General features: G+C 52.2%; 1 protein-coding gene and 2 long non-coding RNA genes across 8 annotated transcripts; 1 reads left to right on the top strand and 2 right to left on the bottom strand.

Annotated features, from left to right (window-relative positions):
• Positions 1 to 373: 373 nt before the first annotated feature.
• On the top strand, positions 374 to 7694 carry LOC126050858 (uncharacterized). 3 transcript variants are annotated; one of them, XR_007509674.1, is made up of 3 exons: positions 374 to 424; positions 1051 to 1149; positions 6074 to 6248. It is a non-coding gene; the product is annotated as an uncharacterized LOC126050858 (long non-coding RNA). The 3 variants fall into 3 exon arrangements; XR_007509672.1 differs by lacking the exon at positions 374 to 424 and having other exon boundaries at positions 846 to 1149; positions 6074 to 7694; XR_007509673.1 differs by lacking the exons at positions 374 to 424; positions 1051 to 1149 and adding an exon at positions 4490 to 5208.
• LOC126050859 (uncharacterized) lies at positions 769 to 5164 on the bottom strand. The gene is made up of 3 exons (XR_007509675.1): positions 5085 to 5164; positions 2129 to 2356; positions 769 to 846 (listed from the first exon to the last, which is right to left on the bottom strand). It is a non-coding gene; the product is annotated as an uncharacterized LOC126050859 (long non-coding RNA).
• A 4770-nt stretch (positions 7695 to 12464) lies between the features above and the next one.
• Positions 12465 to 18782, bottom strand: LOC126050857 (uncharacterized). 4 transcript variants are annotated; one of them, XM_049829297.1, is made up of 4 exons: positions 18181 to 18782; positions 17793 to 17851; positions 15167 to 15265; positions 12465 to 14499 (listed from the first exon to the last, which is right to left on the bottom strand). In XM_049829297.1, exons 1-4 carry the CDS (start codon positions 18552 to 18554, stop codon positions 14480 to 14482), a joined length of 552 nt encoding a protein of 183 aa, XP_049685254.1. In that variant the 5' UTR covers positions 18555 to 18782; the 3' UTR covers positions 12465 to 14479. The 4 variants fall into 4 exon arrangements, 3 of the variants coding, with proteins under 3 accessions (XP_049685254.1, XP_049685253.1, XP_049685255.1); XM_049829296.1 differs by having other exon boundaries at positions 12465 to 13723; XM_049829298.1 differs by having other exon boundaries at positions 12465 to 12880.
• Between the last annotated feature and the right edge of the window lie 1681 nt (positions 18783 to 20463).

Below are 20463 nucleotides of genomic sequence, written 5' to 3'. Positions count from 1 at the left end.
GCGTCCGCACGGCTGGTCGGGGAGCGGGCGCAGCGGGAAGCCCGCGGAAAACCCGCGAAACCGGCAACGCTCCCGCGTCTGACCTGGTCGGACTCCGGGGGCCACGGGGGCCGCTAGGACTACGCCGCGCCCGAGAGCCACACTGCTGCCCGGCCGCCGACTCCGCAAAAACTACAGCTCCCGGCATGCCCCGGGAGGCAGCCTGCCCTGCTGCCTGACCCCGAGGGGACGCCGCTTCCGTTCCCCCCCACCTCCCCACGCCGGCGCAGCGGCAGTCCCCGCCGAGCCCCCAGCGCCGCTCCGGGTAGCTCCGGCACGGCGCGGCCCCGCTGCCGCTCCGTGCGTCCGACACGGACCCCGCCGTCCTCCTCGGGGCTTTCCCCGGGACCCGCCGGCCGACTGCGCAGCCCCGCCACGGGGCCCGGTGAGCCCCCCCGCGCGCACGTTCTCTCAGCCGCCCTGTCAGCGCCCCCCCACCCCCGCGCGCACGTTCTCTCAGCCGCCCTCTGAGCGCCCCCCCCACCCCCATGCGCACGTTCTCTCAGCTGCCCTGTGAGCACCCAGAGCACCCCCCAGCCTCCACAGAGGCGGCCCCCACCTCCCCCGGGCCACCCCTGCCTCCGACGTTCGCGGTCCGAGGGGCGCCCGGCCCCGCTCACCTTCTCCCTCGGGGCAGCCGCAGCCCGGTCACCGCTCAGCTCCGCTCTGCTCCGCTCCTGCCTGGGCTTCCGGCGGCCCCTCCCCCGGCGGCCCCTCCTCCCCCGGCGGCCCCCTCCTTGCCAGGGAGGGGGCGTCGCCATCAGCCTCACTGCCCGCACCTGCGGCTCCTCCAGCCCCGGCCCGCAGCTGTGGTACCGAAACCCGGAACAAAACCCCTCAAAACCAAGGTGAGGTGAAGCAGCAGGCACTGCCTTGATTGAGTGAAAGATGTCAAGAGTCATCTGATGTGGAAGAGGTGTTAACTGGGGTCAAAATACAGATTTTAATACCCATCTTATTTTAGTTCTAAGACTTGGCGATTGCCAGGTATCATCTTTTCGATTTCCCCAGGTCCACCCGCGAGCGAGGCCACAAGGGAGATTTCTTCCAGAGAGACGATAGAGTTATTAAGTCTAAAGACCACGATTTGCTTTTCTCCTTCATGAAAAGGTGAGTGGATCATATAGCATCACTAGTCACCCAAGCAGTTAACCCTGAACTTTTCACCTGTCCTTTAATGCCGTCAACTCCAAGCTAAATTTTTCCCGTTATTAAGAGGGGACCAAAGATCATGTGAAGTAATATTATCCTTTCTACAAATACACCCCCATCTTAGAGCTTTAGCTACTAGAGAAAGTCTTGGGAGTTTGGGGTCAGAGGAGCTGCAAGTATAAACTTTCATACAGCTCTGTTTAGGACGTGTGATGTTTCTCTGGTTGTCTAAACCAGTCTAAATTTCCACAGATGGTCCCGACTCTGGGTGGCTCTAACAAGGATCCTGGAACTCCAGTAAGTTCTAAACATCGTTTTATATTTTAAACGTGATCCCAAGTTCCTTTTTGCACTTGTCTCTACGGGTTTGGCAGCTGACAGCCCCAAGGGGTGCTTGTACAAGTTTCTCCCGAAGGGCGAGTAAATTAATTCTTTTGTCCGTGAGGTGGATGGTTTGGTAACGTTATAATTCACAACGCTATAATTCCTTCTTTCAAATTAAAAAAAAATAATTGCCTTTTAAATCCATCCAATTTACTCTGCTAAAATGATTCTCGTTGTTCTACCTCTTTTCTCAAGTTTTGGTTAAATTCAATGTTAGTATTCTCCACGGAACTAGATTTTCATCTGACTTTGGAATCAGAAAGGCAGGCTGTTACCGAGGTTAAATTTTGTGTCTTTACAAAACTTTGAATCGGTTACAAAACTAGATTATTTTTTTTTTAATCCAAATTACAAAAACGGTTAGTATCAAGATGAATAGCTCAAACAATAATTGTTTCATTTTGTTTATCTTATGTTTAGAACCCCTCAAAAAAAATACATACACCCTCTAAACACACAAAAAGATTATTGCCCTCGACGATATTCCTAATAGCAACCCCAACATTATAAACTTTACACAACTGTTTTCCCAAATAGATAACGTGAAACTTACTTATAGATTTTCCGTTTTAAAGGGCCAGTTTCTTTAGACTTCCGGTTTCTCGTTGGGTGCTTTCTTTATTCTCGAATAATGAAGCCAAGGTTCTTCTCCCAGACCTTTACTGCTACAAGTGTTGTTAAAATGACTCAACACGGTCCTTTCCACTTCTCGGTGGTTTTATATATATTCAGTCTCCTGGTCGGAAGGGATGCGCTGCTACGTCCAATTCTAAGGGTCCAGCTGTGGAGACATACTGACAAAGTTCTCGAAAAGAATTGCTTAAAGAAATCATAACACCTTTTAAAAACGTATCTCCAAAGGCACTCAAGATACTCAGAACATAGGACTCTTGATACGGTCTTTCATACAACATTTCCTAAAGACTTGACTTTTCTTTCTCTTCTGGCTATACTCTGATTCTTAATAGAGCCATGGGTAACGCTTTAACCCATGTGAGGAGTGAGGTTTCCTGACAAATTTTACTCGACTGTTGCTTAAGGATACAGTTCATTCTCTCTCTCTCTCCCCACACACTTGCTTGTGGTCTATGTGGGGTGTGATAGTCTCAATCCATAGATAATACTTTGCTCAACTTGTCTCATAATCTTTGCTATAAAATGAGGGCCATTGTCAGATGGCATTCTTACAGGCACCCCATATTTTGGTATTATCTCTTTGAGCAAGTCTTTGACTACTTCCCTTGCTTTGTTGGTGCGACAAGGGAGAGCCTTGGGCCACCCAGTAAAGATATCAACTAAAACTAGGATATATCCTTATTTTCAAGGCAATTCTATAAAATCAATTTGCTAATATTCTTCTAAAAAATTTCCTTATTTAATAGTCCCAAAGATAATCTTATTACTGATTCGGGGATAATTTTACATGTACATTTCACGTCCGCTTATAATTGTTTAAACAATCTTTGTCATATTTCACTTTCTGCTTCCCAATATACTTTGTGATGTTCAATGGGGCAATTTCTCTTATTATTGTGGGTGGGACTATTATTCGACCTGTCAGTGTTACAGCCTATCCTGTTTCATTTTGTTAGCCTGCAATCTAATAAATAATTCTTCATCTTTTTCATTATAATTTGGAGTTTCTTTAGGCAATTTTATACCTTTCTCTGGAACTAGTGCTAGGATGCCTTTTTCTGCAGCCTCTTTAGCAGCTTTATCAGCCAGTCGGTTACCTGTGTTAGGACCGGTCTTACCTAACTGGTGTGCTTTACCATGCATTATCGTGACTGCTGTTGGTTTTTTGAATGGTTTCTAACAAATTCAGTATTTGTTCTGCGTGCTGAACGGTGGTTCCTTGTGCAGATAACAGTCCTCTTTCTTCCCGTATCGCTCCATGCGCACGTACTACTCCAAAAGCATACTTTGAGTCTGTCCAAGTGTTGACTCGCTTTCCTTCACTTAGTTCCAGAGCTCGAGTAAGAGCTATCAATTCAGCCTCTTGGGCAGAGATCATCGAAGGCAAAGTTGGCAACGCAATTACCTCCTCAGTAGTTATTGTCTATCTCGAGAAACGTTTTCCTTCACAGATGGAACCGCTTCCGCCGGCATATAGTTCCCAATCTGTTTCTTCTAGTGGCACATCTCAGAGATCCAGTCAGCTGGAGTAAACTCTTTCGACTGCCTGCAAGCAGTCACGTTCCAGTTCTCCTTTAACTCGGTCAGTTGTTGAAAACGCAACAGGGTTAACGGCGGTAGTAGTTTTTAGGTAAACATCATCTTGTTCCAGCAACAACACCACTTGGTATTTCAGCATTCTGCTAGGGGATAACCAGTGCCCCCCTTTCCGTTTTAGCACAACAGTTATCGTATGGGAAACGTACAGTAATCCTTTGTCCTCAGGTGAACTTACGAGCTTCCTGGATCAGTAGCACAGTTGCAGCGACGGCTCTCGGACGACCAAAGCATCCCAGATTCACATTATCTAATCGCTTCGAGAAGTAGGCCACAGCTCGCCCACTTGGCCCTAAATATTGGGCCAGGATACCCAGAGCTCTACCTCTTCTTTCACGAGCAAAAAGTTTCAAGTGTCTTTTGTGAGATCTGGCAGACGCTAGGGCTGGCACCCCTATTACAGCCTGTTTCAATTCTTGGAAAGTAGCTTTCTCGGCATCGGTCCAATCCATTGTTTGAGGTTTTGAGCTGCTCCTATAAAGGTCAGGCCAGCAAGCCACAATTTATAATCTACAGGTGACACCACTCAACCATTCCCAGAAATGCTCGTCATTACTTTTTTTAGTCTTAGGTTCGGGGAGACACGTTGCCTCTTTTCTCTCAGTTCCCAATTGTCTCTGTCCTTTTAGGATTTTAAAATTCAAATAAGTTTCTTCTTTCTGGGTTATTTGGGGTTTTTTGTTTTGACACTCGATATCTACTGATTCCCCAAAAGTTCAAAAAGTTAACAGTTAACTTTGTGCATTGTTCTTCCGTCTCAGCTACAATTAACAGATCATCCATACATTTCAGCAAGATTTCTTGATTATTTTCTTTCTTCCAAATCTCTAATTCTCGTGCCAGTTGATTTCCAAAATTGGTAAGACTATTCTTAAAGCCTTGAGGCAAGACTGTCCACGTATGTTGTGTTTTTCTCCCAGTCTCAGGATTTTCCCATTCCAAAGCAAAAACCTCTTGACTATTGGGATCCAAGGGAATACAGAAAAAGGCATCTTTTCAGTCTAACACTGTGAACCATTCTCGTTTCTCCGTTAGGGTTGTTAACAAAGTATAAGGATTTGCCACTACCGGATGAATATCTTGTACTATTTGATTTATTGCTCTGAGGAGGTCTTGAACTAATCTGTCATCTTTTTCATCAGCCTTTTAACAGGCAAGATCGGGGTGTTATATCTGGATTCACATTCTGTTAACAATTTGTATCTTAAAAATTTTTGTATTACCATTACTAACTCTTTCCGACTTTCTGGTTTTGGGGGGTTTTGTTTCATTCTTACCGGATTCGATCCTGGCTTTAATCAACTCTCACAGGTTCTGCTTTTTGGATTTACCAGGAACTTCCCAGTCCAGACGATTGGAATGACAGCATTATACTTGGACTGGTATAATCTTCTGCTTTCGGTAAACATCCTGTTAACAAGAAAGCCACTGCTTCGATACGTTTAGTTTCTGGAATTAAAATTTTAATCTCTCCATTTTTAAATTTAATTTCTGCCTCTAAGTTCTCAAATAGATCTCTCCTTAACAGGAGTTTAGGAGAATTTGGCACATACAAAAACTGCCGAGTGACCCATTGCTTTCCTAATTTCATTGTTAAAGATTTAAGGAAGGGTCTAGTTTCTCGTTCGCTTGTTGCACCACCACCACCAATTTCTTCAAAACTTAACTCTCCCTCTAAGGTATTTAAAACTGAAAAGGTGACTCTAGTGTCAACTCAAATTCATTTTTCTGTTCTCCCAGTTTAGCTGTAACCAGAGGTTCTGCTGGGAGACTCCCCTCCGGTCCCCGTCAGATACGTTCACTTAAAAAGAACAAATCTATATATGACACTTTATTCCATTTACTCTCTCTCCTACAAAACAACAGTAATTGCAATATAGTATTGTAACTCAAAGTTCTGTTTGTTTACCATTTTTCCTGCAATTCACCCCAATGTGCCAATAAACACCCCAACGGTGATGTTTCTGGTAACTTTTCATCAGCAGTTCTATTTCCTGCACTCTTATTCTTAAACAATTTTGCTAATGCCATTACACTTATATACATTCAAATACTAAATACCAAACAAATGCAAACGACAGCTGTCCCAAATAATACACAAAGTCCAACCCAGCAATAGCTTCCGCTTATGACTTACGGGCAGACGCCTAGGCTTCCACTGCAGACGGGTACCCTCCAAGCCCCAACCCTGGGAAGCTTTCGCCGCGCTTCACGGGCAGGCTTTCCAAACAAATTCCAAAGAAGCAGCGCCTTACCTTTTTTCCAGGGAACGCTGCGAGGAGCTTTGCGTGTCGAGGGTGACGGTTCTCCCCGACAATACCTCGGTGCCGGCCGGAGTTCAATCGACACTCGATCTCGTTCAGTCTCACTCGCAAGGTCCCATCTGGGTCGCCAAAACCATTACCGAAATCCAGAATAAAACTCCTTAACACCAACGTGAAGTTAAGAAGCAGGCACTTTGTTTTTCGCAGCGCTGGGGACACGGGGGATCACTCCTCCAAAGGCGTGTCCCACTTAGTATCAAAATCCGTCAGTTTTTACAGGCTTTTCCCATCAGGTCATTGTTACCTAAGCTCCTTCCGTAAAAACGCATACTATGCTCGTTCTTAAATTTAACCTTTGTAATGATCGGTCCTGTGATTATATAACCTTATCAATATTCTTAGTTAAAACCAATCATTGGTCAGTGACACTTGGCTCTGCTGACTGGCATCTTCGATACTCAAATCAAGATGGGAAGGGTAAGGGGGTTTCCAGGCAGCAAACTGGTGTCCGCGACGGTTTCCTTAGTTTCCTGAAACAGAACGTAGGAAAACCAGTAACTTCCTGGTGAGGTTTCTAGGGTTAGCTGTTTCAAACTTTAACAATATTACGGTTCCTAGCGTCACGCATAACACAGCTCCTAAAGTTTCTATGGCTACGTTTCAAACTTAACAATCCTATACGTTATGCTTCACAATTTTACTTCTTAATCAAACCTAACTCTTCTATGTGATTAAATGTTGATTTCTTTACCAGAATATTTGCAACAGCCGGAGCCCAGCAGGAACAGGGGGGGCACGGCCCGCCCCCCCCCAGCGCCTCACCTCCTCCTCCCCTGGGCTCCCTCACAGCCCCTCGCCCCGTGCAGAGGGAGCGCAAACGCAGCCCGGAGGGCAAAGGGGACGGCCGACCAGCGTCTATTCAGTCAGTCGCACGCCTATCGAGTCCTGCCAGCGAGTCTGCTCCGGGGCTCGGGGCGCCCCCCGGCGCTCCCCCTGCCCCTCGGACACTTCTGATAGCATATTTCCATTACATTCTGTATGGCACGTCTAAATATTTGGATGGTTTTAATACTTTGTACCAGCTGTGGTTTGCTGCTAGGTGACTGTAAAAGTGAGATTTGGTAAATAATTATTAGAAATCTTATACTAACGCTACGACTGAAACAATAGACAAAAGTATAGCCAAGCAATTAACTAGCAGAGGTAGGTACTCCTAAGTTTTGCAGTTCGTTGCTCTTATGACTAGATGTTCCCCTGTAAGCTCAATGGGAACAATGCTGAAACTGACCACGTGATTGAAACTGCGTTAAGCTTCAAGATCAAAGAACAAGGACAAGAATAAAGACTTCGAGGACAGCCAGCAAGAACTTCAAATGGGTCGGTGGTCGCAAAAGCACCCCTTCGTCTCAAATGGATCCTTCATTGCGCGTGATCGGATGTAGGCAGTGCTATGATAATCGGTTGCCGTCGTTTTTATGTATATGTATACTAATCTGATTAATAAGCAATTAGTTATTCTATATAACCTGTTTGTGCTAAAGCTGTGGCACGCACACTAGGTGGAACTATCCCCCGTGCATCCAGCGCTGCAATGAAGAATGCCCGCTTTCTAAAACTCCAAAACGAGTCTTAGGGAGTTTCTTCGACAGGCTTTTCAGTATCAGAGGTACAAGGGAGGAAAGAAAAAAAAAAAAAAAAAAGGCAGGGGTGTGGGAAAGAGAGGGGACCAGGGGAGGGAGGGGCAGGGAGGGACCAGAACGCTGAAGAGGGGAGACAGGGCCCCGAGGGCCCGGGGCTCACCACAGCTCTTGTTCTTGGCGCTGCCAGGAGACTTTGCCAATTCAGCCACTTCTTTCTCCTTCTCTCCTCCCTTCCTCTTCTGTAACTCCAGTCGCTTGGCTGTCCTCCGCATAGTGGAACATGCGAGCCCCTCGCAGCTCTTACAAGATGAGGCCTCCTAGACACGTAGCCTCGCTCCCTCGCTCACTACGTGGCCGTACCGCGCTGCTGGTCACGCATACAGACCCTGGCGGTCTGACCTGCTGTGGACTACGAGGAGGGCTTCTCCCACACCCACAGAGGCAGGGTCTCTCTGGCCTGCAGCGGGAGGCAGCTGCCAGCCAGATGGCTTTCCGTTTCTTCTTCTTTACCTTTCTGTGGCCTCTCCAGCTTCAGCAGCTCCCGTCCACAGCCAGTAAGAGCTCCGCCTGTCCCTCCGTGCTCCCGTGCCGTGAGGAGAGGGAGACCGGGCAGAGACAGCCCACACGAGCCTGAGGCTGCTGCAGTCAACCGCTTCCCCAGGGACGAACGGACAACCGAGCTCACAGCGTGGCCTCTGGCAGAGGGAAAGAGGCAGCAGCGACCGTTATTACCACAGCTCCGCCCTGGCCGGAGCCCCTCCGTCCGCAGGGGCTTCCGCGGACAGACGCCGCTCCTTCCCCGTGCCGCTGCTAACGGCACCCGCGTTAAGGGAGATTCGAGAACACCGGAGGGCCAGCTTGCCGCCCTCACGACAGGGCTCGGAGGCTGCCTGCGGCTGCAGCACAGGCTTCAGGGGAGGGGCTGCAGCTGGGGGCAGCCGCACGGGCCGAGCGGGGCCGGGGGAAGGCGCCGGGGGAAGGCGCCGGGGGAGCTCCGGCGACTCGGGGAGGCGCCCGCTGGCCGCGCCTGGGGGGTGCCCGCCTCCGTCCCCTCTTCCCTTCTGTCGGCTCTCAGGGACCTGCCCGGCGCTGCCCTGGCCCGGCTCGCCTCCGGCGGACCGGGAGCCTGCCGCGGCGGCCGCTTCGCAGCTTCCCGTCCCGCCAGCCCTGGGCCGCCAGCGGGCAGGAGGCACCCGCCGCCGCCGCCCCCGCCGGAGGGGATCGCTCGCCTCACCCGCGGTCCCGGCGCTCGCCCGCTGCCGCCGACACCCGCGCCCTGCGCGCCGCCATGCTGCTCCCGGGGACCGCGCATGCGCGCCGGCCGTACGACGGCGCGCCGGAGGGCTCAGAGCCGGCGCGCGAACGCCGGGCTGCAGTACCGCACTTTGCCCACAAGGCGGCACCAGCGGCGGCGGCGGCGCTGCTGTGCACCTGTGCGGTGCCGGCGCTGCTGTTCCGCGCTTTGCGCGCGGAGCGCCCGCCGACACCGCGCCCGCGGGGCGGCAGCGGCGTTTCCTTACCGGGAGGAAGGAAGCAACGAACGCGGCGGTACTTTCCCCCGGGGACGCACTGCCGGTACCGTCGGACGGCACGTGCAGGACCGGGGCAGCCCCGCGCACTCGCAGCCTCCGAGCTGCAGTACCGAACATTGGCCGCGGGGTGGCAGCGGCCAGGGCATGGCAGAACGCTCATGCGCGACACCCCAGCTGCAGTATCGGACTTTGGTCGTTAGGTGGCGAACGAGAGCGCTGGCTCATGGGGCCGCGACCGCGCATGCGCGGCTCCCGAGCTGCTGCACCGTGGTTTGGTAGCCAGGCAACAGCAGGACTGCCGTAAACCGCGACGCCGCTCATGCGCGGTTTCCGAGGCGCCGTGTCGCGCTTTGGTTGCCAGGCAACAGTGGCTTTCGCCGTACAAGGCGCTGCGCGCATGCGCGGATGCCCAGCTGCCGTAACGCGCTTTGGTTGCCAGGCAACAGCGGGGAGTGTCGTACAAGGCGCAGCGCGCATGCGCGGTTGCCGAGCTGACGTAACTCGTTCTCGTTGCTAGGCGTCAACAGGAGCGCCGTAAACCGCGACGCCGCGCATGCGCAGTTTTCGAGGCGTCGTGTCGCGGTTTGGTTGCCAGGCAACAGCGGCGATCGCCGTACAAGGCGCAGCGAGCATGCGCGGATTCCGAGCTGCCGTAACGCGTTCTGGTTGCCAGACAACAGCGGCGAGCACTGTTCAAAGCGCAGCGCGCATGCGGGGATGCAGAAGTGCCGTAACTCGTTCTGGTTGCTAGGCAACAGCAGCGAGAGCCGTACAAGGCGCAGCGGGCATGCGCGGTTGCCGAGGTGACGTAACTCGTTCTGGTTGCTAGACGACAACAGCAGCGCTGTAAACCGCGACGCCGCGCATGCGCGTTTATCGAGGCGTCGTGTCGCGCTTTGGTTGCCAGGCAACAGCGGCGATCGCCCTACAAGGCGCAGCGCGCATGCGCGAAGTCCGATCTGCCGTAACGCGTTCTGGTTGCTCGGCAACAGCGGCGAGCGCCGTACATGGCGCAGCGCGCATGCGGAGATGCAGAGCTGCCGTAACGCGTTCTGGTTGCTAGGCAACATCAGCGAGAGCCGTACAAGGCGCAGGGCGCATGCGCAGCTTCCGAGCTGACGTTACTCATTCTGGTTGCTAGGCGACAACAGGAGAGCCGTAAACCGCGACGTCGCGCATGCGCGGTTACCAAGGCATCGCGTCGAGCTTTGGTTGCCAGGCAACAGCGGCGTGCAACGTACAAGGGGCAGCGCGCATGCGCGGATGCCGAGTTGCCATAATGTGCTTTAGTTGCCAGGCAACAGCGGCGAGCGCCGTACATGCGCCACTGAGCATGCGTTCCTGTCGCGATGCGTTACCGCATCTTGGTGACCCGTCAACAGCAGGAACCGACCAACACACGCCACCGCGCATGCGCGCCTCCCCAACGCCAGTTCCCACCTTCGGCCACGGGGCAGCAGAATCCGCACCCCCGCAACTATCCTCTTCTGAGCGTCAGCTGCGTGAGGGATGACTGACAGCTCAGCCCAGTAGAGACCAGCTGCAGGCGGCAACTCCTTACTGGGGGCACAGGGCTGATGTCACCCTGCCCTTTCCCCACTCGCAGCCCGGGCAGGCCTCTTCATCGCCTCCCTTCCAAAAAGCACCCGAGGGGCTGGAGCGTTTGCAGCAGTCAAGTGCAAGGAACAGACAATTCAGACGGCCGCTTCTGTCCCTGCCCCCCCCCCCCATTATCTAGAGAGGAGAAGCAGCACAGGGAACCTGCAAATGGGGGGGGGGGGGGGGGGGGGGGGGAAGGGGGGTGTCCCCTGGAGCAAGCCCCAGGGACTGCTGTATCCCTCTGCATGTGGCATCAGGGTTGCGGGAGCAACAGCAGCCAGTCAGCAGACGCTGGCGAGAGATTTACAACAAAAAATAACGCCTGGTTCAGGTGGCAGCCTGAAGGCAGGCCACAAGAGACCCAAAGCTGCTTCGTGCCAGAGGGGCAGCTCTGTTCGGCAGGAAAGGCCGCGGCCCAGCGCACCAGATGCGAGCGGCCCACCTGCAAGCGAGCGATACCCCGGCGACTCTGGGGCTCACTTGGGGTGGGCACACCTCCATGCCATCAGAACGCTGCTGTCGTGGTTTAACCCCAGACAGCAACCAAGCACCATGCAGCCACTCACTCACTCCCCCCCATCCAGTGGGATGGGGGAGGAAATCGGGGGAAAAAAAGTAAAATTCCTGGGTTGAGATAAGAACGGTTTAATAGAACAGAAGAGAAGAAACTAATAATGATAATGATAACACACACTAATAAAATGACAACAGTAGTAATAAAAGGATTGGAATGTACAAATGATGCGCAGGGAAATTGCTCACCACCCGCCGACCGACACCCCGCCAGTTCCCGAGAGGCGATTCCCTTCCCCCCCCACTTCCCAGTTCCTAAACTAGACGGGACATCACATGGTATGGAATACACCGTTGGCCAGTTTGGGTCAGGTGCCCTGGCTGTGTCCTGTGCCAACTTCTTGTGCCCTGGCTGGCCATGAGAAGGTGAAAAATCCTTTACTATAGTCTAAACAATACTGAGCAACAACTGAAAACATCAGTATTATCAACATTCTTCGCATGCTGAACTCAAAACATAGCACTGTACCAGCTACTAGGAAGACAGTTAACTCTATCCCAGCTGAAACCAGGACAGCTTCTCTCCTAATCCTGCACGCACGCAAGGGTCCTTGCGCGGGGCTTGTCTCTTATCGAAGAGACGCTGCACGGTGTTACTTACCGCCCTGCCCTCCGGCGTGCAAAGTAATCAGATGTGAAGCAGGGAAAGCAAAGAGGCCTGTCGGGATATTAGATGTCCTCAGCAGAGGACCAGAGAGCCCTCAAGGTTCCATCTTTGCTCCCTACAGGAGCGTGGCTCCGCACTCCTTGCCGCTCCTGCCAGCAAGCGTCACAATTGCCCTTTGCCGCCTGCAACACGGCCCCAGTACTGCCGCTTACAGAGCGAGAGGCGCTCGCTATAAAGCGGCGATGAAGAACAAGGACGGCCTGGCGAGATGGCAGGAGGAACACAGAGAGCCTCCAGCATTAGCCAGGCAGGGCTTGCAACTCACCTCGTGTCGTGGTTTAACGCCAGCCGGCAACGAAGGCCCACGCGACCGCCCACTCGCTCCCCTGCCCCAGCGGGACAGGGAGACAATCGGAAGGGCAAAAGTGAGAAAACTCGTGGCTTGAAACGAAAACAGTTTAATCATCATTAAAAAGAAACAACAACAACAACAACTTGTAAGGAAAAGAAAAAAAATGACCGAGAACAGGGTGCAGGCAGCACACCAGGGGTCTGGAGCCTGATGGATGATGGGGGCGCAGAGGGGGTGGTGTGGAATATGGAGGAGGGAAAGGAAGCGGGGGGGGGGAGCAGGAGATAGGAGAGCAGGGGGCGCAGGGGGAAACAACTCCCGTGGGTTAGAAACTCGCATGGGTGAAGGGGGCGGGCTGGAGCAGCAGGGGGCATATGGAGGAGAAACACACGCCGGGGAGAGGGTAGGTGAGGGTACAAAGGTGCATGGTGGGACACGGGTGGGGATGACCTACCCCAGGGAGTCCACCCAGGATGATCCACAGCAGGTAACTCACCTGGGATAACCTGCAACAGAGCATCCACACCAGATCATCCACGCTGGGAGGACCCCCAGCAAGGCCCCTCAAACTGCCTGTGCTTCACCCCCAGTCTTCCCCAAACTGGGGAGTTTTTTGCTCTTTCAAAATACTCAGTTTGGGGTGTGTTTCAGTGCTTTTCCACAACATAAAAAGGGGTGATCTTTTGGTTGTCGTTTGTGCATGCAAATGGGGCGGGGGTTTCGCTTTCCAGCTGTGCAAATCCAGGCGGATTTGGCTTTCCCAGGAGTCCCAAATTTGTTTGGTATTTTTCCTTTGCAGACCCAGAATCAGGGGGCTTGGGGTTGTCCTGGTTTCGGCTGGAATAAAGTTAATTTTCTTCTGAGTAGCTGGTACAGGGCCATTTTGGATTTAGGATGAGAATAATGTTGACAACACACTGATGCTGTAGTTGTTGCTAAGCAGTGTTTATACTAAGTCAAGGACCTTCCAGCTTCTCACACCGCCCTGCCAGCAAAGGCTGGGGGTGCACAAGAAGAGTTGCTGAGCTAAAGGAGGATTCCAGGTAAAAAAGGTCAGCTCAAAATACACCACCTCCTCTAAAAGTTAAGAGCGATTTGAACACTTAAAATCAGCATTTAGGCTAATCGATACCATTTTGAACACCTTCTTAGCATACAAGTAAACACTCTTGCCGGTGTTGGAAAACTGTCTCCTCCCTTCCTTACAGCACTGCTGCAGGGAGATAACCCTGGGAGGCTGCGGGACGAGGTCGTACGCAATCAGAATCTACACTTACGGATCCACCACAACAGCTACAGCCCTTGCGCTGCTGCTGCTGCTTTGCATCTTGCTTGTTTGGTGAATAAAGCTGAAAGTGAAGTGGAAAACTTCAAAGAGCAAAATGAAAACTAAAGAATAAATCTCAGTAATTCACTTTACACTAAAAAGGTGTGCCTATGTTTATATACATCCAATGAAAATACTTATACTGTAAAAGTATTTGATTTCCATTTCCCATTACCTGAACTTGCACAGCTCTGAATTCGTACCGTTAAATTATCCCTCTCCAAAGTACACAGTTATAATGGGACTAGGGGGTTTTGTGTGTGTTGCGTAACGCGGAGGGACACCTGGCCAGCTGAGCTGCCCAAGAGAGGCGCTACTGAACTGCCAGGGAAATGCACCATTGAAAGGCAGCCAGCCAGAAAGTACTTCAGAGCACTCTGTCAAAACATCAGGAAAAAAACCCCATAACATTCAGTTGCCTCTCTTTTTAAACATTTAGAAAAATACCTAACTGCTTACATACACCTAACACATCATATACTACAGCTATTTGGCAGTTACAGTTTAAACAGTGCAAGTCAGTTTGTAAAATCCCCAGTGCTGCAATACCTCAGACTACCTAAAAGCATGATTTCCTAATGCTTTTGGCAGTACTGAAGCATGCAGAGCAACACGTTTTCATGTTATCTCGACTGTTACAACTGAGAAACCAAAGACCAGTGATGCCATCAACTTTAGGAAGATGGGCTGTGCTTGGGTCTTTGGACTTCTTTTTTTTTTCTTTTTTTTTAAAGAGAGTGAAAAGTCTTGTTACTGATGACTTCTACTGTCCAGTCAATCACCTCTGAAGGGAAGTTCCTAAAACAAAATTTCTTTGAGTGAGAAAGACTTCCATTTTGGAAAATCTGTTTCCAACTGAAGTCAAAATTACACACTGTAGGTTAAAGGAAAAAATACATTCCTGAAGCAGTAACTCATCAAAAACACCTCAGGGCTCACTGTCACTAGTTACAAGGCTGCTAATGCTTCCTGGGAAAGCCTGGGAAACACACAGACGCGACGCCCATTTGTCCTGTTTTGTCCACGTCTCTTCTTTGACCTTGATTGCTTTTAGTACAGATGCTAATTATCTCCATAACATTTTTGAGTACTACTATAAGATATTTTAAAAAACTCACTGACTGTAAAAGCATAAAGCTTTTATCATGAAAACAAAGTCTGTTTCTTCTGAACACCTGAACTCTTATGAACAGTTTCTTCCCTCTTTTAGTACAAAATTATTTTCACAGTATCATTTACTAGCAAGCACACAGAAACAGAAGATTATGCTTTCAGGAAGAGAAAATAAACTGAGGGAAGTAAGCTTTGTATAGGTGTAACATGCTCCAGAACAGAACTTATTTTTAGTATTTCTGTTAAAATATTTCACGTTAAAAAAAGTAGAAGGAGAGTTGGCACACTCTCAATGTTAAAGTCCATACCGCAAGTACCTTTGCAAAAATGCAGACACACATCATAGGCGTACCTTGTACTTGCAGGCCACTACGGAATCTTTCCCTCTGTCTCGTACCATCACGGCAGAAGAAAGGGCAACCACGGCGAAACAGTGCCAGCTGACATCCAGCTGAGAGAAGAAAAAAAAACAAAAACACATTAGCACAAAGCTGGGTAGGAAGCCAAAGCTGCCTTTTTTTTGTGAAGGTTTGTGAAGACAGTACGACTGAGCGGAGGAAAAAGTATTTTTGCGTCATCTTCGGTACAGTTGTTGACACAGGCCACTAGAGCTTTTGCATCTTTCAGACAACCGTGCCTTTTTTTTTTTTTCTCCTTTCTTTTTTGACTCATTGGCAACTTTACTTTCACTAGAACTCACTTTCCTAGATACACACAGGTGACACACCCAGAGACCTACATACATTTTCTCAAGCTTTAGTACAGCCAAGGCTCCATCAAACCTATACGTCCCAAGTTGAGTATTTTTGCTAAAGAGCACAGCAACACATCTGTCCTTGTGAACTGCCTCGTTGCGAAAAAGGAATCATTTTTTCCAGTCCGTTGCTCCAAACGGGCAAGATCTTTTAAAACCGCAGTTGTGCCACCAAACCCGCTCAGGGTGCCTCCTAGCTTTTGACCGCCCTGAGATTTAACAGGCACACGCTCCATTCCACCTTCCAACAGCAAAAATACGTTAACGCTCTCGGACCCAGAGTGCAACCCTACGGATGTCCACGCGCAGAGCCCGCCATTTTGATGAGGAGCCACCGAGCATCCCTGCGAGCACAGCTGCACGCGCCAGATCAGTTTCACCTGCGCCGCGAGTTACCGGTTTCAGTGAACGTAGTTTCTGACGCTTTACACCGAAAACTGTATCTTGACGCTTCGCCACAGCAGAAACGACCCATCGCTAGGACGCTACAAAAACACAGTAACACCAATTGCAAACCCACAGTAGCAACAGCTCCAGAAATATTTAGACCAGGAACAAGGGAGAAAAATAAAACAGCTTCATCTCACGCACAGGGGAGCGGCAGGCAGAGAAAAGGGTCGGCATTCTGAGCCCTTACAGAAAACGGGCATTCTCCTTCCATTCCTCAGCCCGTCCGTTAAGGTCTAAATGCTGCAACACTACTAAGGCAACGTCGAGAGTAGGGAACAGCAGCCCTGCCACTGGACTTGCCATCAACCCACGCTATTTACGTAGCAGGACGCGGATGCAGAGGGACACGTTTTGCCACACACAACCCTGAACTTCCTGAAAATTTACGTTTACCAAAAAAAGCCATTTGGAACGTATTGCCAAACAACATTTGGCAATAAAGCTTTGATGCGTTTGACACACGCAAATTTTTGGTCACTTGCTATTTGCTTCCTGTTGCTGCTGCTGTTCTTCCTTCAGAAATTCTACCTGTAGCCAAGTTATTCACTACTGGTTCAAGCATTTGACTTCCTGGTATTACCAGCACATTCACAGAGGCAAGTAACTTAACTGCTCTTCTACAATTATCCAAATGACAATTACAGCCATGAAAGAGGAGGAGAGGTCAGGCAGCAGAAGAGCTCTGCAGGGTGGCACCAAGTCAATATTGCACTCTCTAAAAACAAACAACAACACAACAAAACCGTGACCCTGTATCCTCCTTTTTTTTTTTTTCCTTTCAGAGCTCATCCCTGCCTCAGCATTTTGTCTTGTCAGAGCATGAAGCGCAGGTGATCCGTACCCTGATGACCTCTGCGTGTGATGAACGCCTGTTCAGAAATAGTACAGATCTGCAAGACTGGCGTCATTTTTATGGTTTTAATCATCATAACTCAAATTTTATTTCCTCACGCATTTGTGAGGAAACTAATTAACTTTTAGACACTGCCTCTCCTTTTTTTGGGGGGTGGGGGTGGAAATGTGTTAGAGACTGAAAAACGTTACGATTCAGAGCTCCCAACCACGAGGGAGTGGTGGAGAAATCAATGAAAGCAAAGACCAACAGCAGCAACTTCAACTGAAAGTTGGCTTTAATTCCGATCACGTACTTAAGCGACTCTCCAAGTCTATGCCTCGGTCCTAGGAATGACTAGGCCCCTTTTTGGAAGGACAAACTTTTTCACTTAAAAGTCCTAGACTGAAGACTCCGCTGAATGGAATGGGGATTGTGCCACGGGACAACATGCCATCAACACTCTTAATGGGGAAGGGAAAAAAAAAAAAAAAAAACAACAAATAAAAATCAAGTTTAAGTACCAGTTCCCATCATGTTTCACTCATTACATTTCTACTGGCATCTAGGTGCTCAAAAATGAACTACAGGGACACCACATATTCCTAAAAATTCAGTTATACATAAAAAAGTAAAAGGCTATTTCCAACTTGCCCATAAAATCAGCATGAACAGAGAGAAGAGAAACACTCGACCCTGAAGAAGCTAACAGGCAGCTCTGAATTTACCAGACAGGAAATTTCATTCTTTCACCTGAAACAAAAACACATCAAGGGACCAGTTCAGGAACAGGGCACGATCTGTTAACAGCAATTTTTCCATCAGCTTTTCTGCACTAGCAGCAAATTTGCCTTTTCTGTGGGTTTAACGTGGAGCATCTGTAGTGCCCTCGAACTCGCAAGCGTTTCTCTCCGCTCCCCCAGCCCAATACGTGCAATTAACCTGAGCAGCAAGTGGAATTGACCACGCAGGATTTTCTTCGTGTGACACGGAAGGTGACACTGGGAGAAGAGGAGACAAAGAAACGAACCTGCTCGTCACACCCAGCCAACGGTGAAAAGACAGGGGAGATTCTGCCGGAAGGGCTCTGCACCCCAGGAGCTCCTGCTGGCCAGTTTCTCTCCCCTTTGCCCGGTACCGAGGGGACGACGACACCTCGCCCACGCCCCCTTGCAGGGGGGGCTGCCCCAGGAGGGCCAGGGGACCCCCACCTTGCTTCTGCCCACGGGAACGGACCGGGCAAGACTCTCCACGCAGAGAGAGGAGCGTGGCATGGATTGCATCCCCGAGGGAAGAGGCGGGGCTCCCCGCTGGCAGAAGGACAACTCACCTCCCCGCTGCTCGGAGCTGCTTGCTGCGGACAGCCCTGCCTGCGCCCAGCCGCTCTTCGGCCGTGCTGGGAGCGCAGTCCAGCCGACGGACGCTCCAGCGAAAAGATGCTCCAGCTAATCGTGCCTCCTGCTCGTTACAGCCGCAGGTACTTTTGCCTCTGGCTAATGCACGCTCCAGACAGCGGACACCCCACCTCGTTCCAGCTCCTGCTTGCTGTAGTTCTGGCTCGCTGAAGCCCCAGCTCCGCACTGAAGCTCTGGTTGATTTCAGCTTCTTCTCCTTCCAAGCTCCAGCTACGTGCAACAGCCTGGGCTTCCGATAAGGTTGTAAATCAATTGCTGTCAAAACTTGAGCATTAGGATTAAAGATCATAGTTATACGCTGTATAAATATTTATTAGTTTGTGCGATTAATTACTTATTCTAAGCAGCGTAGAAAGAAAAGCTGGCCTCAAAGAGGGCACGTGGGGTCTGAAAAGCGCCTTTCCCCCCACAGACCATTGCAGAATGTTGAGTTCGGCCCGCTGCATGCCGGCCTCCCAAACTTTGGGGTCCGACACCACCAGACCCCCATCTCCGGGGAGGGTCCACGCACCCTGCCCGCCCCCCGCTTCCCCCCGCAGCCCCCAACACCCTCCCACTCGCCTACAAAACCAGCCAAGCCAGCTCCTGCTTTTGGCCCCCACACCAGCTGACTCGGGGCCCATTTGGGAGCCAAAAAACCCGGCTGCTGAGCCTGTTCTCAAGGCCCAAACACGCAGGGCTGGACCTCTGTTTCTGGGCCCAAAGCCGGGCAGCTCGGTCTGTTTCCGAGCCCCCACATCAGCCACGCGGGCCTGTCCTCAAGGCCCAGGAACAGAAAACTTGTTCTCCATTTCCGACCCTGCAGCGCCCACGGGCGACGCCGAGCGTTGCCACCCCACGGCCCTGCACCCCCGGGGCCCCACATGTAGTTTCGGGGAGCGCTCGGGACCTGCGGAGGGCCCGGCCCCACACCTCTGCGGGGCAGCCCCAGCACAGGCAGGGCGCCGCTTCTCGATTGCCGTTTCAGGCTTTACTTCCCCGCCATCAGCAGCACGGCCAGGCCCCCCCACCCCAAACCCCCCAGCCGAAGCGCCCCCGCGGGTAGCCAGGCCCAGCCACCCGGAAAACAAGAAAACCAAAGAGGGAACAAGAGAGAACCGCCCTCACGGCGTGGCCTCTGGCAGAGGGAAAGAGGCAGCAGCGACCGTTATTACCGCAGCAGCCCCTCCGTCCGCAGGGGCTTCCGCGGACGGACGCCGCTCCTTCCCCGCGCCGCTGCTAACGACACCCGCGTTAAGGGAGATTCGAGAACACCGGAGGGCCAGCTTGCCGCCCTCACGACAGGGCTCGGAGGCTGCCTGCGGCTGCAGCACAGGCTTCAGGGGAGGGGCTGCAGCTGGGGGCAGCCGCACGGGCCGAGCGGGGCCGGGGGAAGGCGCCGGGGGAGCTCCGGCGACTCAGGGAGGCGCCCGCTGGCCGCGCCTAGGGGGTGCCCGCCTCCGTCCCCTCTTCCCTTCTGTCGGCTCTCGGGGACCTGCCCGGCGCTGCCCTGGTCCGGCTCGCCTCCGGCGGACCGGGAGCCTGCCGCGGCGGCCGCTTCGCAGCTTCCCGTCCCGCCAGCCCCGGGCGGCCAGCGGGCAGGAGGCACCCGCCGCCCCCGCCGGAGGGGATCGCTCGCCTCACCCGCGGTCCCGGCGCTCGCCCGCTGCCGCCGACACCCGTGCCCTGCGCGCCGCCATGCTGCTCCCGGGGACCGCGCATGCGCGCCGGCCGTACGACGGCGCGCCGGAGGGCTCAGAGCCGGCGCGCGAACGCCGGGCTGCAGTACCGCACTTTGCCCACAAGGCGGCACCAGCGGCGGCGGCGCTGCTGCTGCTGCGCACCTGTGCGGTACCGGCGCTGCTGTTCCGCGCTTTGCGCGCGGAGCGCCCGCCGACACCGCGCCCGCGGGGCGGCAGCGGCGTTTCCTTACCGGGAGGGTGGAAGCAACGAGCGCGGCGGCCCCACCCCGCAAGCACAGCGGCATCGCATTGCCGCTACCGGCGGACGGCAGCGTGGACCGCAGCGGCACCTCCAGTACGCAATTTTGGTCGCCGGGCGGCAGCATCATCCTAACGATCCTCTTCTGAGCGTCAGCTGCATGAGGGATGACTGACAGCTCAGCCCAGTAGAGACCAGCCAAAGACAGTGACGGCTTACTGAGGGTACGATGGACTGTCCAAGAGAGAGGCTGATGGACTGCCAGGGAAACGCGCCAT

Source organism: Accipiter gentilis, chromosome 26 (genome assembly GCF_929443795.1).
Source record: "Accipiter gentilis chromosome 26, bAccGen1.1, whole genome shotgun sequence".
Taxonomy (NCBI): Eukaryota; Metazoa; Chordata; class Aves; order Accipitriformes; family Accipitridae; genus Astur; species Astur gentilis.
This window is presented reverse-complemented; position numbering and strand designations above follow the sequence as displayed.